This window comes from Archocentrus centrarchus, unplaced genomic scaffold (genome assembly GCF_007364275.1).
Source record: "Archocentrus centrarchus isolate MPI-CPG fArcCen1 unplaced genomic scaffold, fArcCen1 scaffold_50_ctg1, whole genome shotgun sequence".
Taxonomy (NCBI): Eukaryota; Metazoa; Chordata; class Actinopteri; order Cichliformes; family Cichlidae; genus Archocentrus; species Archocentrus centrarchus.
The window spans coordinates 1585795-1603195 of NW_022060273.1; the positions used below are offsets into that span (position 1 = coordinate 1585795).

The window sequence follows — 17401 nt, forward strand, 5'->3', positions numbered from 1 at the left end:
AAAACAATGTTCTTACACATGAAGCTGGAATTCTTTGGTGCTGTCACTGGTTCCATCAAGTGCCACATACATGGAACCTAGGTTCGGCCACATGGGACCATCTAGGGTCACGGTCACTTTCCATCTGTAACCTAGAAATTGAAAGAAATTTAGTAATTTAGCAAGGCAATATTACAAAGTCTTTCGACTACCTGAATGACAGAAAAAAAAAGAAAAAACAAATAAAGAAAAAAAATGAACAAACAAATATTTCCTATGATGACTCACTCACAGTCATTCATAGAGAGATTCTATAAGATCAGTAACTTTTCCTTGTTATAAATGCTCATCTTAGGAAGTATTATTAGGAAACCCTACATAAATTTCCATTGCTATTACATTCTATTCTTTTACTTTGGCCTTTATTAATTAAAAAAACAAACAAACTTGGAAACATTTTGTAATCACACATTAAACAAATCTTTTTTTTTCTTTTTTGTCAGGATGTGGCTGTGTGGCAAGCAGGGTTGGACCCATAGTGAGAACAGAGCTGAACTTAAAGGAGCTTTAATGCTGAGTCTTAAACAAAGTCCAAAAACACAAAATACAAAATCCCAAGGCAGGTATGAAGCTCGAAACACAAAACCTTGGATCTCAAAAAGGAAACACAACACAAGAATGGACACAGCTTACAGGCACCATGGACAACGACGGCAACAAAGAACTGAACAAAACACAGACAATATATACACAGGAGGTAACGAGAGGAGAGTGGAAACATCTAGGGAGAACGGGTGGACAGAATTACACTAATGACAAAAAGGAAGCAAAACTAAACTCTTTTGTCCCGTCTCTCTCCCCTCAGCCCCAACCAATCGCAGCAGATGACTGCCCCTCCCTGAGCCTGGCTCTGTGGAAAGTTTTTCCTTCCCACTGTCGCCAAGTGCTTGCTCACAAGGAGTCGTTTTGATTGTTGGGTTTTCTCTGTAATTATTGTAGGGTCTTTACCTTACAATATAAAGCAAGGCGCTTTAGGGTAAGGCTTTAGGGTAATGTAAATACCTTGAGGCAACTGTTTGTTGTGATTTGACGCTATATAAATAAAACTAAATTGAATTGAACTGGATTAAACACAATACACCGTGGACAGCACGGTGGCGCAATGGTTAGCACTGCTGCCTCATCTGAAAGGTCTGGGTTCGATTTTACCTTGGCCCAGGCCTCTCCCTCTCTCTGTGTGGAGTGCGTGGGTTTCCTCCGGGTACTCCGGTTTCCTCCCACATTCCAAAGACATGCACTTACTGGGGTTAGGTTAATTGGCTACTCTAAATTGCCCATAGGTGTGAATGAGAGCGTGAATGTGAGTGTGAAAGGTTGTTTGCCTCTTTGTGTTGGCCCTGCAACAGGCCTGTTCAGGGTGTACCCTGCCTCTCGCACTATGACAACTGGGATAGGCTCCAGCCCCCCCGGGACCCTGAACAGGATGAGCAGAAGCGAATGGATGGATGGATAAACACAACACACAGAGAACAGGAGAAAATAAAACAATGTGTAAAAATGAGGAAACAGAAGCAGATTTAGCACCACACACAGGGAAGTATGAGGAACACAGACTGAAAACAGACACTCAGACAGAAACAAGGGAACATGAGGCCGGAAAGGAAAACTAAATGCAGAAGAACATAGAAAGATAATACATAAAGAAATACAAAGGTGAAGAATGAAACCATAAACAGCCTAAGAAATAAACTGAAGAAGTCTAATACCAAAACTCAAAAGTACAAAACACAAAATGCGGGGTAAAACCCTAGGATCATGACATTTTTCCATTTTCTGATTTGTTTGTTTTACTTACTTTTTCTTACTACACTTGCAGGAAATAAATACTACTTAGTTAGGTCTATGAAACATTGTGATTTGGGCTAAAATATTCACCTTTATAACTGTAGCCCTACTCCCTAATAAATGATGAGTTGGGAGTGATAGATCCCTCTCACTAATGCAACAACCAAGTACTTCAGATGCTAAAAGACACCTTATGTGTGGATGGATCAAGATTAAGATTAAGATAGTGTTTATTTGTCACATGCACAGTTATACACAGTACAATGCACAGTGAAATGTATTTTGTACCTGCAACCATATATACACACACATATAAATAAGAAGAATAAAAATAAAAAAAGTAATTCACACTATACACTATACTCTATATACTATACACTATACACACTTTTATAAATTATAATATTTACATTGTGCAATAATGGTCCAGTTAGGGCTCATCAAAAATGGATCAAATCAAGTTTGTTAGACAGCCCACAGTTAGACCTAGAACAAGTACTTTGTGGAAAAAAATATCTCCAATATGCTCCAGTATTAAGCATCAATTGCTTCAAAAGCCTTGACATAAACACCTCTCTGAGAGCTTGGAGGCAATTTTTGAAAATCTTCACTTATCCCCTGTAAACTAACATCCATTTGGAACAATCCACATATATGTCAGGGAAAAAAGGACTGGATTTTCTCTCGTGACATTATAAGAGTATGAAAAATCCAGAGTATGGAGATGGAAAGATGGAAGCTTTATTTCATTCTAAGAACTTATATCAAAATATGGAATCAGCAACAGTAAATTTCTGAAAAATCAGTAATTGAAGTCCATCATACAAGAAAGATTTAATCTCTAAAATCTAAATTTAATCTCAACTAAATTTACATGGACATGGACAGCAGAATTTTTTAAATCTCCTAAATTGTTATCAAAACTGTAAAAGTTATTATTAAATACTGATGGTTTAGTTTCTCTCCCAAATGCAAAATGGGAGTGTGATCTCTCCACCAATCCAGATCAAAACTTCAAGACACAAATTTGTTTAAACACTTTTAAAAAGACAAAAAGTCCAAATTTACAACTTACAATATACAATATAAAATATAAAACTCTACATAGACCACACTATACATGACAAAGGATGTTGGGCCTTACACACTCAAACATACAGGGGTTGGACAATGAAACTGAAACACCTGGTTTTAGACCACAGTAATTTATTAGTATGGTGTAGGGCCTCCTTTTGCGGCCGATACAGCGTCAATTTGTCTTGGGAATGACATATACAAGTCCTGCACAGTGGTCAGTGGGATTTTAAGCCATTCTTCTTGCAGGATAGTGGCCAGGTCACGACGTGATGCTGGTGGAGGAAAACGTTTCCTGACTCGCTCCTCCAAAACACCCCAAAGTGGCTCAATAATATTTAGATCTGGTGACTGTGCAGGCCATGGGAGATGTTCAACTTCACTTTCATGTTCATCAAACCAATCTTTCACCAGTCTTGCTTTGTGTATTGGTGCATTGTCATCCTGATACATGGCACCGCCTTCAGGATACAATGTTTGAACCACTGGATGCATATGGTCCTCCAGAATTGTTCGGTAGTCCTTGGCAGTGACGCGCCCATCTAGCACAAGTATTGGGCCAAGGGAATGCCATGATATGGCAGCCCAAACCATTACTGATCCACCCCCATGCTTCACTCTGGGCATGCAACAGTCTGGGTGGTACGCTTCTTTGGGGCTTCTCCACACCGTAACTCTCTCGGATGTGGGGAAAACAGTAAAGGTGGACTCATCAGAGAATAATACATGTTTCACATTGTCCACAGCCCAAGATTTGCGCTCCTTGCACCATTGAAACCAACGTTTGGCATTGGCACGAGTGACCAAAGTTTTGGCTATAGCAGCCCGGCCGTGTATATTGATCCTGTGGAGCTCCCGATGGACAGTTTTGGTGGAAACAGGAGAGCTGAGGTGCACATTTAATTCTGCCGTGATTTGAGCAGCCGTGGTTTTATGTTTTTTGGACTAAAAATGTGCAACTAAAAAAAAAAAATGTGCAACTAATGAAGATTGGCCACCAGGCTGGTCCAATTTAGCCATGAAACCTCCCACACTAAAATGACAGGTGTTTCAGTTTCATTGTCCAACCCCTGTATGTACCCACTGTGCAGGCAACTCTGCAGAGTTCTACATGCATGCTATATGGTCTTGTATGCCTGTTCAGAGGTTCTGGCAGAGGATATATGAAGACCTATCCACATGCTTTAATTGCTGTATCCCAACCTCACCCACACTGTGCATTTTAGGTGATATAAGTGAATTAGATATAGAATCAAATATATCACACATATTTCTTATCCATCGCTAAGAAAACTATCCTCATGAAATCAAAAAATGATTTATGTGTTACACAATATAGAAATTTACTTCGAGATCACATTAGTCTGAAAAGAGTGTCTGCCTCCTCAAAAAAACAATTAGACGAATTTGATTCTCTCTGGTTCCCACTGATCAGTTCCATTACATAGTGGGGGTGGTCAGCTGTGGTCTCGTCTTTCTGTACGCCTTAGAGGTGGCTGTTGGTGGACTTTGGGCTCTGAGTGCCCGTGGCCTTCATGGTGCTGGAGGGCTCTGGCTGCTGTTTTGTAGCATCTGTGGGTCTGCCCTGGTTGGTGGTGATGGGGAGCTTGGATGGGTGTTGTCTTGCAATCTTGGGGTGTGGGACCTGGGTTGCTTGTGGTGGCGGGTGCTGGCTCTGAGCCAGGTGGCTGGCCTCTTCTGCACTTGCCCCATTGAGGGGTCTTGGGCCTTGGTGCCCGGGGTCACCAGTCTTCAGCCATGCCCCCTCAGCCATGCCCCCAAATGGTGTGGATTTGTCCAATTCAGGACATCCAGTATGTGCTTCAGAGATTTCGGAGGGCTCACTGGTCCCTTGGGGGGGCAGGGCGGTCAGGTGAGGGAGCAGCTTTCCCCAGTTATGGGGTGGCATAGGAGGGTTGGGAGCACCTTATCTCGAACTCAGGCCAGTTTGTCTTGTCACCTTTTTCATGTGAGTATGTGTGTATCTATGGTTGACTGGTGTTGGGGCTTGGTGTTCAGATGGGGATATCTGCACACACTACACTGCCTTCCGCGCTGAGGGCGGTGGGTACTGGCCCCGGATCTGGCATTGTTCTGGGGTATCACCGTAGGACCTAGGGCTGCTCTCCCCTACCCTGCGGTGGGTTGTGGGGAATCGGGGTACTTACTGAGCCAGTTAGTTAGCTGGCTCTCTCTCTCTCCTTCTGGGGGTAGTCTTCTACCTCCTGGTCTTATGTCTCCTGCCCCCAACACACACACACACACTAGTGTTGTAGTCAAGACCACCTAACCCGAGACCGAGACAAGACCAAGACCAGAGGGTATCGAGACCGAGACAAGACCAAGACTTTTAGGGTCCGAGACCAGTCGAGACCAAGACCGAGGGGGGGCGAGACCGAGACAAGACCAAGACCAGTGCCTGACACTATATGACACAATAAAATGTGAAAAATGATCAAAATCACTTCTCAAATTCATCTGAAAGATCCGCATTCCCATAAAATTACCCTGATATTAAAAACTCACAGCTCAAATAAATATAACCATCTTTATTTAATACTCCTGGGTATTAAATAAAGATCATTTATCACAGAATGTAAAACAATTATTCATAGTTCATCACAATAGTCTTAACTATTCTCTGCCTTTCATAAACTATGCATAAAGTTGTGTTGTTTTTAAACCAACAACCTTTGTAAAAATGGGTGCTTTTTCAAAACCACATAGCTAAATGTGTAAAACTGAAAAAAATGGCAAACACTCATCGACAGTAAGAACTAAAGCCTTTAATCTTATACAGATTAAAGCTACAGGATGTAACTTTTATAAAAAATCTGGTTTTTACATATTTGTTAAAACTGTCACCATGTCAGACAGTATGAGACCGATAATCTGCGAAAAAAATGGAGCTCCTCCACCTCCTCCCTGAACCGCTCCCAGTCAAAAACAACCAGTCAGAGCCAGGAGGAGGGTCTTAGCACTGTCAATCACTCCTGGTGTATGCTGCTCAATGTAGTTGTGTGCAACACTTCATAATTTGGTATCGATCCTATGCCACAGGGCCATTATCACCGATACTGATACCAATACTTTTTAATAATTATGAAGAATTTCCATGAAGTTTAACTGGTTTGAGATTTTTTTCCTTTGGATCATTAATTAGTTAAAACCCAGGATAGAATTGGGCAAAGTTTATATGTAAGTAGAAAATACTTTATCAAAATAAAAGTTATTGTTCTGAAACAATAGAATAAAACAATTTTCCCCATACATTGATGTCTGGAATTTTTTTTCATAAATTAAGTGTACAAAATCATCACTCAAGAACAAATGCAAACTTTTTTCCAGGTAGATTTTTCAGAAAGTATAATAAAAAAATTTTATAAAAAATGTTCCTTCATTCACTAATTTTCTACAAATTTACATTTAAATTTGATTTAAATGTTTCATAGCAAAATCCTTTTTTTTCCCAAATAAAATATGTTATGCATCACATGACAGTATAACAAAACACTGTGGGGAGGGGAGGAGCAAAGTGCTCTGTGCTGTGACAGGAGCGACACTTAGACAGTCAGCTCGCATCTTTGATGAAACCTCAGCACTGCATACAGGAGAGAAACTGAAGCCAAAGTATCGATCTCATCACACTGATATTGATCAATACCAATACAACGTTGGCATCCATATTATCGATATCAGGATCAATCTGCCCACCACTTGCTCAATGTACTGATGGCGGAGAAACAACTTACTTACTTCTCTGCTGTTACCATTGGTGGTGGCCATGGTAACTTCCGGGTTCTAGCAAGAAATATTTCTCACCCCAGCACTAATGCTAATGCTAATTAGTAAGCTAATACTAACCACTAAATGCCGCTCCCACTTGTTAATTGAGTGATGGGGCCTAAGACATAACCAGAAAGCAGTAATCAGTTTTTTTGGACGTGTAGTTACATTTCTCGAGGTGCATGTCAGGTTTGCTTCAGAGAGGATTTTCAGTTATACACAAAGGATCAATGCAGAACTCTAAATCAGGCCTTATTAGATTGATAGAATGATCATTTTTACATATAATCCAGAAAAGTTACATTTATACATCACGCATTTAATGTGTCCCAGAGTGCCGTTTCCTTCCACTGTGTTTGCAGAAATCACATAAAAAAATACACAACAAAAACATAATCCAGATTCCTCGGCTGCTAATAGCATTTCCTACATTTGAATATCAGCCACCATATTGTGAGCATAAACTATCAATTATTTTAGTAATTAAGTATTTAATTGATTACTCCGTCAATTAATCAAGTAATTGGATAAGAAATAATTTTTCATTTTAACAACTCATCAGCATATTTTAACTTCCGTACTGCAGATGTTTCTCTGTGTGAAACAAACAGGGTGGATGGAGCAGCTACAAAGTTCTCTGTTCTTCATGTTGCTGATCAGGTGGTTGATAAAAACATTTTGAAGGGGCCCCTCTGTACTGAAGGGGGTGGAGGGGGCACCGAACGATTGCTAGTGCTAATGGCAGCCCCCCTTTCCCCAGTACACTGTGGTTATAGATCTGTTCTGGTGGCTACAGCTGACGTAAAGAAAAAGTAACACCTGACATCCTCTGCACAACACATGCGGGCACATTCAAACATGCGCACTCACAGCACAGAGAAGTAGGGGCGTGAAAAAACATCTCAGCGATCCACTCGCGTTAAAGGGTCGTTTTTGTTTTTTTTGGAAATGCTCCGCTTACACGGAGACACCTGAGCTGCAGAGCTGAAACCAAACATCAAAGCAACAAATTTGTGTCGAGGATTTTTAATAATCGAATTGCGTTATTCCAAGAATCGTTGCAGCCCTAAAACTTGCATTAAATTTTTAGTTTGTGTATCAAAATACATGAAGGTTGGTATTTACCTTTCATGCTGGGATTTTTTTGTTGAATCGGAAGCCTGAAATTTTCCTTTGATCTTCATTTTCCCTCTTACTTCTCTTCGTGTTCATGCGGTTATTTCGATTTATGCAGCACACGCGTGACCATAGTGAGATCAAACATACACATTGTGAATGAAACTGTCCGTGCTCTGTGGTAGATTGCAAACTGCGGTGAAATGATACAGGCGTAAGCAGCGATAATAGCAGCAACCTAGCCGGGGCGGAGTCTGTGAGGTGCGCTCCTTTGAGAGGCAGAGGAGCGCAATATTTGTGGGATTTGAATCAGTACGTTTTGCATCCAATAAAAGCAAAGATGTTAACAAATAAATTGGACAGTATTCTGGCAATTTAGTGATATTTCCACAGCTGTGGTCTTGACTGGTCTTGAAATAAAATCCCGAGTCCGCAAGGTCCGAGTCCATGACAAGACCGAGACCAAATGCGGTCGAGTCCATGACAAGACCGAGACCATCAAAAAGCGGTCTCGAGACCGGTCTCGAGACCAAGACCGATCTCGAGTACTACAACACTAACACACACACACACGCACACACACACTCCCCATACAACACACTCCCTCACACATGTAGAGCCTCAAGGGGGGCATGTGATACTGGTTGCACGACTTCAGATTTTTCAAGGTTGAAGTCAACATGATAAAAGTCGAGTCGACAGCGACTAGTCGCTATGACGTCATACGAACTCGAGACATGATGCTTTGCAGTAACTTACAAGCCTTATTACCCATATTCACAGATAAAATATTTGTTGTGCGAAATTCTGTTCCTCCGTGAGAATCTGTTCCACCTGTGTCGGCTGTGCCCACACGAGGCTGGGTGTCTTGGCGTGGTCATTGGCCCGGTCCCTTGGGGGTTGTAGTTCCGGTTGGCTCGGGCCAGTTCTGCTCAGTGTCAGGCAGTTCTCAGGTGCCTGGGGCCCTCCCTTGGCTCCTGCAGGGATGACCGGCCTCTGGTGGGGTCTGCTGCCCATCGTCACTGGTTCTCTGGGGCTCTTGCCCTTTGGTTGTGGGAACCCCAGCTAGGACCTCCCTCCTCTTTCTCCAAGGTTGGACTCACGGTCGTCATCAGAATGTGTGGTTTCGGGACTTCAGTGCTCTTGGGGGACTGTGGGCAGCCTGGGATTCCTGAGTCTTACTCTGCCTGTCTCTGGCTCCAGGGGCCGTTGTTGTGGCTTCCCACCCTCATTATCAAGGATGTTTCATGACAAACACACATGCACACACAGAGGCATGCACCCACACAAACAACAGAACAAGAGTATGGGTTTGTTATTTGTTGTATTATCTTTCAGGTGCTGTTTGTTGTGTTTTTGGTTTTTGTTTGTTTTTCTTTTTGTTTTGTGTTTTGCATTTTGCGCCATTGTGATATATTGGAACGGAAATGAATTTGGCTGTAGATCAACCATCATTGAGGTGATACTTTTTTCTTTTTCTTTTTCAAATTTGTAAAAAAAAAAAATAATAATAATAATAATAAAAAAGTAATAAATTGAAAATCAGTCTACAACATTCTCTAGATCTTTGCCCAATGAATATTCATATCTGTAAAACCTCAATGTACAGTATTTCTTGAAAATTTTGTTAAAAAAAAAGTAAAAAATTTTAAATCTGTTTGGTACATTCTGTAGACCTTTGCCTAATAAATACTCATACTAAAATTTCAGAAGAATTAACCAACAAAATAGGGGAAGAGTAGGAATTTCAGTTAAACATCAATCTACAGTATTTCTTTTAAAATTTGAAAAGTTGTACAAAATATTTTAAAAAAGTCAAAAATCTGAAATTCATCTGCAGCATTTTGTATAGATTTGCCAAATGAATACTTGTAGCAAGTTAAACCAAATGTACTGCTGATCTTCAAAATTTGTAAAAAATTGAAGATAAAAAATGTTATGCATTTTGTATAGCTTTGCACACTGGAATAAGATCGGCCTAAGAATAAGGGAGGAGTAGGGATTCAAGGTAAATATCAATGTAAAGTATTTCTTGAAAATTTCAACAATTCTTAAAAAAATAAAAATCAAAAATCCATCTCCCCTATTTTGTAGAGCCTTATCCAGTGTATTTGTGCAAAGTTTGAGAAGATTTCAAATATAAATGGCGAGAAGGAGTAGCAAATTTAGAAAAATGTTTACAGATAACAGATGGATGACAGATGGGTGCCGGATGGCTCAGTATCAGCTCTGTATCAGATCAGCTCCGCTGACTGTCATCGACAGCGAAGCTAAAAAAATTAAAGGAACAGAATATAGCATCAAGTCAATTAAACTTTTGGGATATTGATCCAGTCAGTTAAGCAGAAGAGGAGGTTGTTATCAGTTTCAGCTGCTTTGGTGCTACTGAAATTAACAACAGGCGCACTAGAGAGGCAACAATGAGACAACCCCCAGAACAGGAATTGTTTAACAGGTAGAGGTTACTGATATTTTTTTTTTACCCTCCTCATCTTTTCTGATTGTTTTCCACTAGTTTTGCATTTGGCTAGCGTCTGTGTCACTACTGATGATACATGAGGTGATACTTGGACCTTACAGAGATTACACAGTTACTTCATTCCTTTGCTGGTCTACGTTGCAATCTCCAGCGGTTGTTTTCCCTGCCATTGCTGGAGTCCCTATTTTGGTTGCTGCTAGTCTTTTCCTGTCTGTACACTGTTTAGGGTCTTGGCCTTACTATGCAAAGTCCCATAGGGTGACTAAATTGACTTAAATGGAATTAAAGTTTATCACTCAATTAAGGTTAAAGAATAGAAAACAATGCAAGCACGTCTTCATTTTTTTTCATTGTGAAATCTAAACAGTGAGTTCTTAGATTTTTATTGGGACAGGAAGGACAGTGTACTTACGGCCAAATGGCTTTGAACTGCCTGTGTTGAGGAAGTACGTCATCCTTGAAATGCCATCAGTCACATTAAAGCTGTCAGCATAATGGCCCATCAGAAGGCAATTGCTGTCTGTGCATGGGAAACACTTTCCCTTTGAAGACAAGGACATAGTGAGGTGTCAAGAGTGAGCTCACCTTGTGAATAAGTGTAGAAATCTTCTCCTGTCAATGAACAGTCAGGAAAAAAGTGACAAACCTAAAACACTTTTCCCCTTTTACTTCTTTAAAATGTTGCAGATTGCCACCTCATAAATATGAAGGTGGGGAACTGTAATGGTTTTGCATTAAGTTATTCTGTAGGAAAAGATTGACTGTGCGGCTGTCATCTTGGCCTGCTGGAATAACACCAGAGAGCATTTACGAGATAAACAAGGAGATGCTGGCATCTTTCAACAGAGACATAGTCATATGAGGTAATTCTTGGCTCTCTCTGAGCCTTCTTTGATCAGGACATGTGTTCAAAGCAGGGATAAACTGTCATTAACATGAGCAGCTGCAGATACAAGCCCTCCGTGGGGGATGCCCAGTTACATCGATCCATACACCACACACAAAAATTTTATCTTTCCAAATCAATTTCTAAAACCAAAGAAATGCATTACAACCATGCGAGGGTCATACAGCATCAACAGGTGCTAGCCCCATGCACACGCTCGGACAGAGAAAATGTGGACCCCTTCATTTTCCTTGTTTCACTTGGCCTATCTGATAGCTGTAAGTCACTTGTTACATTACAAATATAGGATCTCTCCCAGACCTCTATTAGGAGACATTTTACTGGGATCTTAAAGCTTTTCAGACACTGTATAAATACAGTTTCACTGGCTGTCGGGATCAGTTTAAACTTTATTTAAATTTATCCTGACAAATCCAAATAACAAAGGACTCCAGGCAGAGAAGACAGAAGGAGCAAAAATAGATGCTGTGACAAGGACTGAGGGGAATTAGGGGAAGTGAGCACAGTTGGTGGAAAAGAGGCGCAGGTGGATAGAATCTAGGTTGTGACACAAACAGGAAATAAAACTAAATACAAAGCACAAAAGACAGAGTACCAAAATAAAACAGGAAGTAAATGTAAATGGGGAAGTAAGTGGGGAAGTAAATGGGGAAGAGAGATAAAAACTTAAGAAACAAAAAGATACTGACACTGAGCAATTTTCTCTTGATTAGAGGTCCAAAATGTCTAAATGGTACAACAATGTACCATTTAGACACTTTGGAAGCTAAAATTTTGTTTAATTTGGCTCAAAAGTGAAAGTTACGTGGACACCTACATCACACCTAGCTGTTGTTTCAAAAATCCAGACACTTTAATTTTAATTGGTTGTGAAATGGTTGTGATCAGACAACCACATAACATTTACTCTAGGAACTAGAGTAAATGTTGCTTACAGATAATTTCCAGATAATAATATAAAAAATGTTATGCCATTTATATATGTCTTCATGTATTCATGCAGTGGTTATCAGTGCTTCCTTGCAGCATGAATTTTCTGAGGTGAAAAATACAGATTTTTGAGGTGTTTGCAGATGTGCAAATGCCTCAGAAAACTTATTATTATTACTCAACCCAATATCAACATTGTTTAGAGAGCTAGTAAAGTCGTCTTCTATCTCTTTTCAGCAAGTTTTTACTGGGTGGGTTCTCATTTATTTCTACTATCAAAGAAATATTTTGTATCTAAAGAGGGTAGAAAGGGATCGAATCTCTGTTCCTTGGCATTTAGTATTATTTAAACTCAAGGTGTTTGAATGCAACCCAAAAATAACTTTTAATGAGCAATTTAAGATGCATCTTTATGTGAGTTCTGTAAAAACTCCCACTTTGGCAGTATCACCTAGTAATGGCTAATTCTCTCAGCTGAAGCAAAAACTTACAAAAGCAAAGCTGTCCTTGTCAGAGCAGGGGTATCCTACAAAACCTTTGGATTGAATAATGCTCTCGCTGTAGTACTCATAGGCTCGAGCATGGTTACAGGCATCAAACTTTTTGGTACCTGGAAAAAGATTGAATCAGATGTCATGGAGATGATGGCAAGGATGAGAAGAGATGGATATGGTATTAGATATGGAAGAATAATTGAAAAGATATCAATACATATTAATAAAACATATTAGAGTATTGAAATTAGCCAAGTATAAGCTCACGAGTTACACACCAGAATTGAATTAGGAAGTAGTGAGCACTGAGAAGCACTCATTTTTGATGACTCAAATCCGCCTGCTATGAGTTTGATTTGCACAGAAAATATTATCAGCAAGAATTACATAAAAAAATAATAATGAGAATCTTAGACTAAGAATGTGAGACAGTAGAGTGGAGAGACAGACATAGAAAGAGGTCAGCTTCTATTTTCTGTTCCAGTACAGGGCAAGCACCAGGCACTCTAAGACCTCTAAATATGCAGTCCTGGCTCCCACTCACCCTCTCTTATCCATAGGATCAAAAGTGGCAGATTCAGCTGTGACAACACCCATCTCCTCCAATCCATACCTAGGAATGGCAACAATGTTGCCACTTGAGCCTCTCTGCTCAGCAGCATATTTCAAAAGAAGGCCGTCGCCATCCCTTATCAAAAATATCCGCTCAGAATGGTCCAGCTGGAATAACTTGGCCTGGGATTTCTTTACAATTTTTCCATTGAGTCATTGTGTTATGTATGGTAGGAAATAGCATCATATATGGTCATATGATTTTTGTTGTTTTGAATTCTTTGAAGATATTTGAGCTTGGGCTTTAATTAAAAGTTTGAAGTTTTGATTCTTTGATTCTCTTATATACATGCGCTTTAAGCCTACTTCCTTAAGGAGGAGGACATATAAGGCAAATAACTTGTACTTATGTACAATTGTTTGAACTGATGTTCTTGGAATCTGCAGTTGTTTAAAAATGGCTTCGATTTGTATAAATCTACAGTTTTTCTTTGTAGATCCTCACTGAGTTCCTTACTGAGTCACTGAGACTTGTACAACAAATTCTTGTTTTTTAAAGTCATTAAATGTGGAGGCTGTTCAATTATTCAAAGAAATCATTAAAGGCCTCAAATTACCGAGATGAGTACATGTCAATTTTTGACCACAACTGTATTTAACCAGCATTAAAAACTAGACAGAAAGAAAGCCAAATACAACAGGTGACCCAACTGGGCTTGGGGGACTGTAGACTCAGAAAAAGTGAAATTATATCAAAATTAGGACTGTGATCAAAGTATATGACTAAAATGTCATTGAGAGTATTGTGATTTATCTCACCCTCCCAAATGGCATCAAGATCAGTGGCACTGCCTTTGTTGGCAGAGCAGCCAGGCATGAGTTCTCCTCCATTGGGGTAAAAGTCAACGTGACCCACAGACTCTGACATACCCAGACCTGACAGGAGGGAAATGAAACTCATATTGGTGCAAAGATAAGATTTTAGAAAGTACAGTCAAGACTTTAAGCAAACATTTGTTTTCAGTGATATTGACCAAGTTTTGAGTTGAATGGAAGTCCATCAGTGTGAATGACATCCACAAAAGTGGCATCACTGGTCTCTAGATGGACAGATGGATCAGTGCCTTGGAAGTAAGGTTCAGTTGGGTCCAGTCCTGGACAGAAAAAACAATATTATATCAGAGGGATCAATGGTAGACCCTGGAGTCTGATTACTACCTGCTATCTGTAGCTTAGAATTTTCATTGATTATTTTGCATTTATTAGACAGTGTCAATACAGGGAAGAGAAATCGAGAATTGTGGGGAAAGATGGGAACAAACCAGAGACTCATTGCATTCATGTAGTTTACATGCTAACCCTTCAGCTAATGGGTCACTTCTGCAAACTGTTTGCTAAAATTGTAATGCATTTGTGATATGATTTATACTTCATAAAAAAAGGGGCAATGGCATAAGGACAAACCCACCCAGAACTAACCCATCAAATACTGGAAGAACATGTAGAAAAGTGTGTCACAACACCAATGACAAGTAGCTTTTGAGCCTAAAAGCAGGTCATAGCAACCTGCCAGAACAAGAGCCAGTAAACATCACAAAGGTAAACATCCAACAAAGAGTCTCAGGCATGAAAAGCTGGATGGCAGGACCTCACATGATCCACATCTAATGCTTAATTTATGTTACCATGGATGCATCTATTTGCAGAGACATTTGCCTACAGAGAGCCTATAGTGAGGGGTTTTCAAATGTGCTCCCATGCAGTCCTCTAAAATTCCAGTTTAATGTTGCTCAACATGGATGATGGTGTGCGTTGGTTGAATGCTGACTGGTTGACAAGTGGGCCAGAACGGGGAAGGAATCAGCAGCAGAGTTCACCAGGAATGGGAGAAGCATGAAAAAAAAAAAAAAACAAAGATTAAAAAAATATAATATAAAAGGTACAGGCATTGGCTACAGTAGACAGTGTTCTTAACACTCATTTTCATTTCAGCTCATTGTTATAACTCTGCTCTTCTTTACAGCTGGCTGATGGCCCAACAGTATAAGCAAGAGTAGCCCACATTCTAGTTGTACCACATACTTTTGACTGCCCCAATCTGACAACAGATGCTTTCTGTAAGTAAATGGGCAGTCTAAAGCTGCACACTGACTGCCAAAGGACGGCCAATGTGCGAGCATCACTGAACTATAATTTCCCCAGCATGGCTGAAGAAATAAGAGGGCTGTTAACAACAGATACCCATCCAGATTGGTTAACAGAGGGCAAGACATAAAGGACCTCCACAAGAGTACAATACACTCGAACAACTGAAACTATTACCATTTCTTTCAACATGGAGGCTCCTAGTGGATATTTTAAACAGCCAAGTTCTATATGCACAAGAATCAACACATGAGCACCAAACACTGGTTACAGAACACTAAACCAAGTCCGTAAGACCAACCTGAGCAAAGCCACTACTGAGTACAAGAAAGCCTATGACTCACTGCCCTACATAGAGCTACAGGAGTACTTGGCACTGTACAAGGCTTGGTGTACTGATAACCTTCATCAGGAACTCAGACTGTGAAAGACAACACTGAAGGCCAACTCCAAGGCATTTGCCCAAGTTACCATCAAGTACGGGACATACCAAAGTGATGTGCTGTCCCTGCTACAATTGTGATAGGCCACAAAAACTTCAGCCAGCTCATCGCAAAGAGAGATTCAGGAGTGGAGTGACCATCTGCCAGGTCCCGTAAATGGACGTGAAACTGCAAGCCAGGAATGGCACACTGATTCACCTCACCAAGATCTACAGCAAAGACACTGGGATGTTTGTACTGAATAGATGTATCTGAATGATGACAAAAAAGAGGCAAAGGGATCCAGACTGAAGAGGTGGAGTTGCTAGATGGCAGTACTGGGTACTTGGTAACCATAATGAAAATGCAAGAATGTTAGCCACAACTCCTCACAATGCACAGAGGGCTTCACCCAAAATATGAGACTTTATAGGTAATGAAAATGATGATGGTGAGGATTCATGAGCATCAGATCCAAGAGGAAATAAGCCACATACACAAATACATAAGGAAGATGGCCTTATGTATTGACCGGGTGTCGGTGCCAGTGTTTGAATCGTTCAGCGTTTTTTCCACTGCGAACGTACTTGGTGCTTGGCCAAAAAACGGGTTCAACTCCAGCACCGCAAGCTAGCTAGTCTGGAACCAAGAACATGTGATGCAAGCAGCAGAAGGGCATGACTCTGCCACCTCAATGTAAAGGTTTCCGCCGCTACTTCACTGCATGGTGTGTATTACATGAGAAAAGCGATGCGATTCTCATGGCTATGACTTAGGTTGGGCCCTAAGGCTGAACTTGCTGCTTTGTATCAGTTCATGTCACAGATAAAAGGACGCAAAGTGCGTACTTGTCATCTTGCTAATAATCACTGTCTGTGTTTACCTCTGTGCTGCACACAGATTCTGCAGTAGTTTAGTTTGGACTGTAAAATATGTTCACAGCACAAGAAAGGGGAGCGTGTTCTCCTACGTCTGTGCCCTTCGGCTTCCGTTTCCAGACGAGGACCCGCCCACACTCACACGTAAAGGATCAGCTTGCAAAGCACAGTGGAAATGCAGGCCTGTTCTTAAGTGGTTTGTCAGTTCATTGAAACCAGCACCAGCACTGGCACGAGCACCAGCACCTCGGCGGTGGAAACGTAGTATGAGTTAACTGAAAATAGATGGTGATGATATCTATAGAGATGGGAGTTTACCACTGATGATAGTGTTGCAGATTACACTATGCTCCTGATATTCTCATTATAATTTGCTTTGTATTCTATGGAACTTTGTTTATAGATGATTAATATTCTGATACTTGTTTGTTTGTCTTTTGTTATTAGGTTTGTTTGTGTGTGGGAATGTGCATATATGTGGGTATGTGAGTATGTGAGTCTGTTTGTGTTTTGCTGATCAGTTTAATCTGTGTTTTATTGTTTTCTACATTCCCAGGCACAACAGATCGAAATTAGCTGATTGCTAAATCTGGTACAGTGCATCTTTTCCTTTTATGTGATTAATGTATTTTGTGTAGGGTCCCTGAAAGAAATAAACATCAAATGTCACTTGGATAAGTGATGAAATGTTTCTCCCATTAAAAATCACTGTGTTCAAGGGAATTTAATCACTTTTTTATGCTAAAGCTGAAGAAAGATTCTTGCAATATGTGAAACTGACCACTTTCATAAGT

The 17401-nt window shown here is 40.4% G+C and overlaps 1 protein-coding gene across 1 annotated transcript in view; it reads right to left on the reverse strand.

Moving 5' to 3' along the window:
• Positions 1-17401, reverse strand: part of LOC115777361 (inactive pancreatic lipase-related protein 1-like) — a 54494-nt gene that overhangs the window by 9649 nt on the left and 27444 nt on the right. The window contains exons 7-11 of the mRNA XM_030725254.1: positions 14197-14316; positions 13982-14098; positions 12608-12726; positions 10692-10821; positions 17-131 (exon numbers count right to left, since the gene is read on the reverse strand). Of these exons, the coding sequence (XP_030581114.1) occupies positions 17-131; positions 10692-10821; positions 12608-12726; positions 13982-14098; positions 14197-14316 (601 nt within the window). The remainder of the gene's footprint in view (positions 1-16; positions 132-10691; positions 10822-12607; positions 12727-13981; positions 14099-14196; positions 14317-17401) is intronic.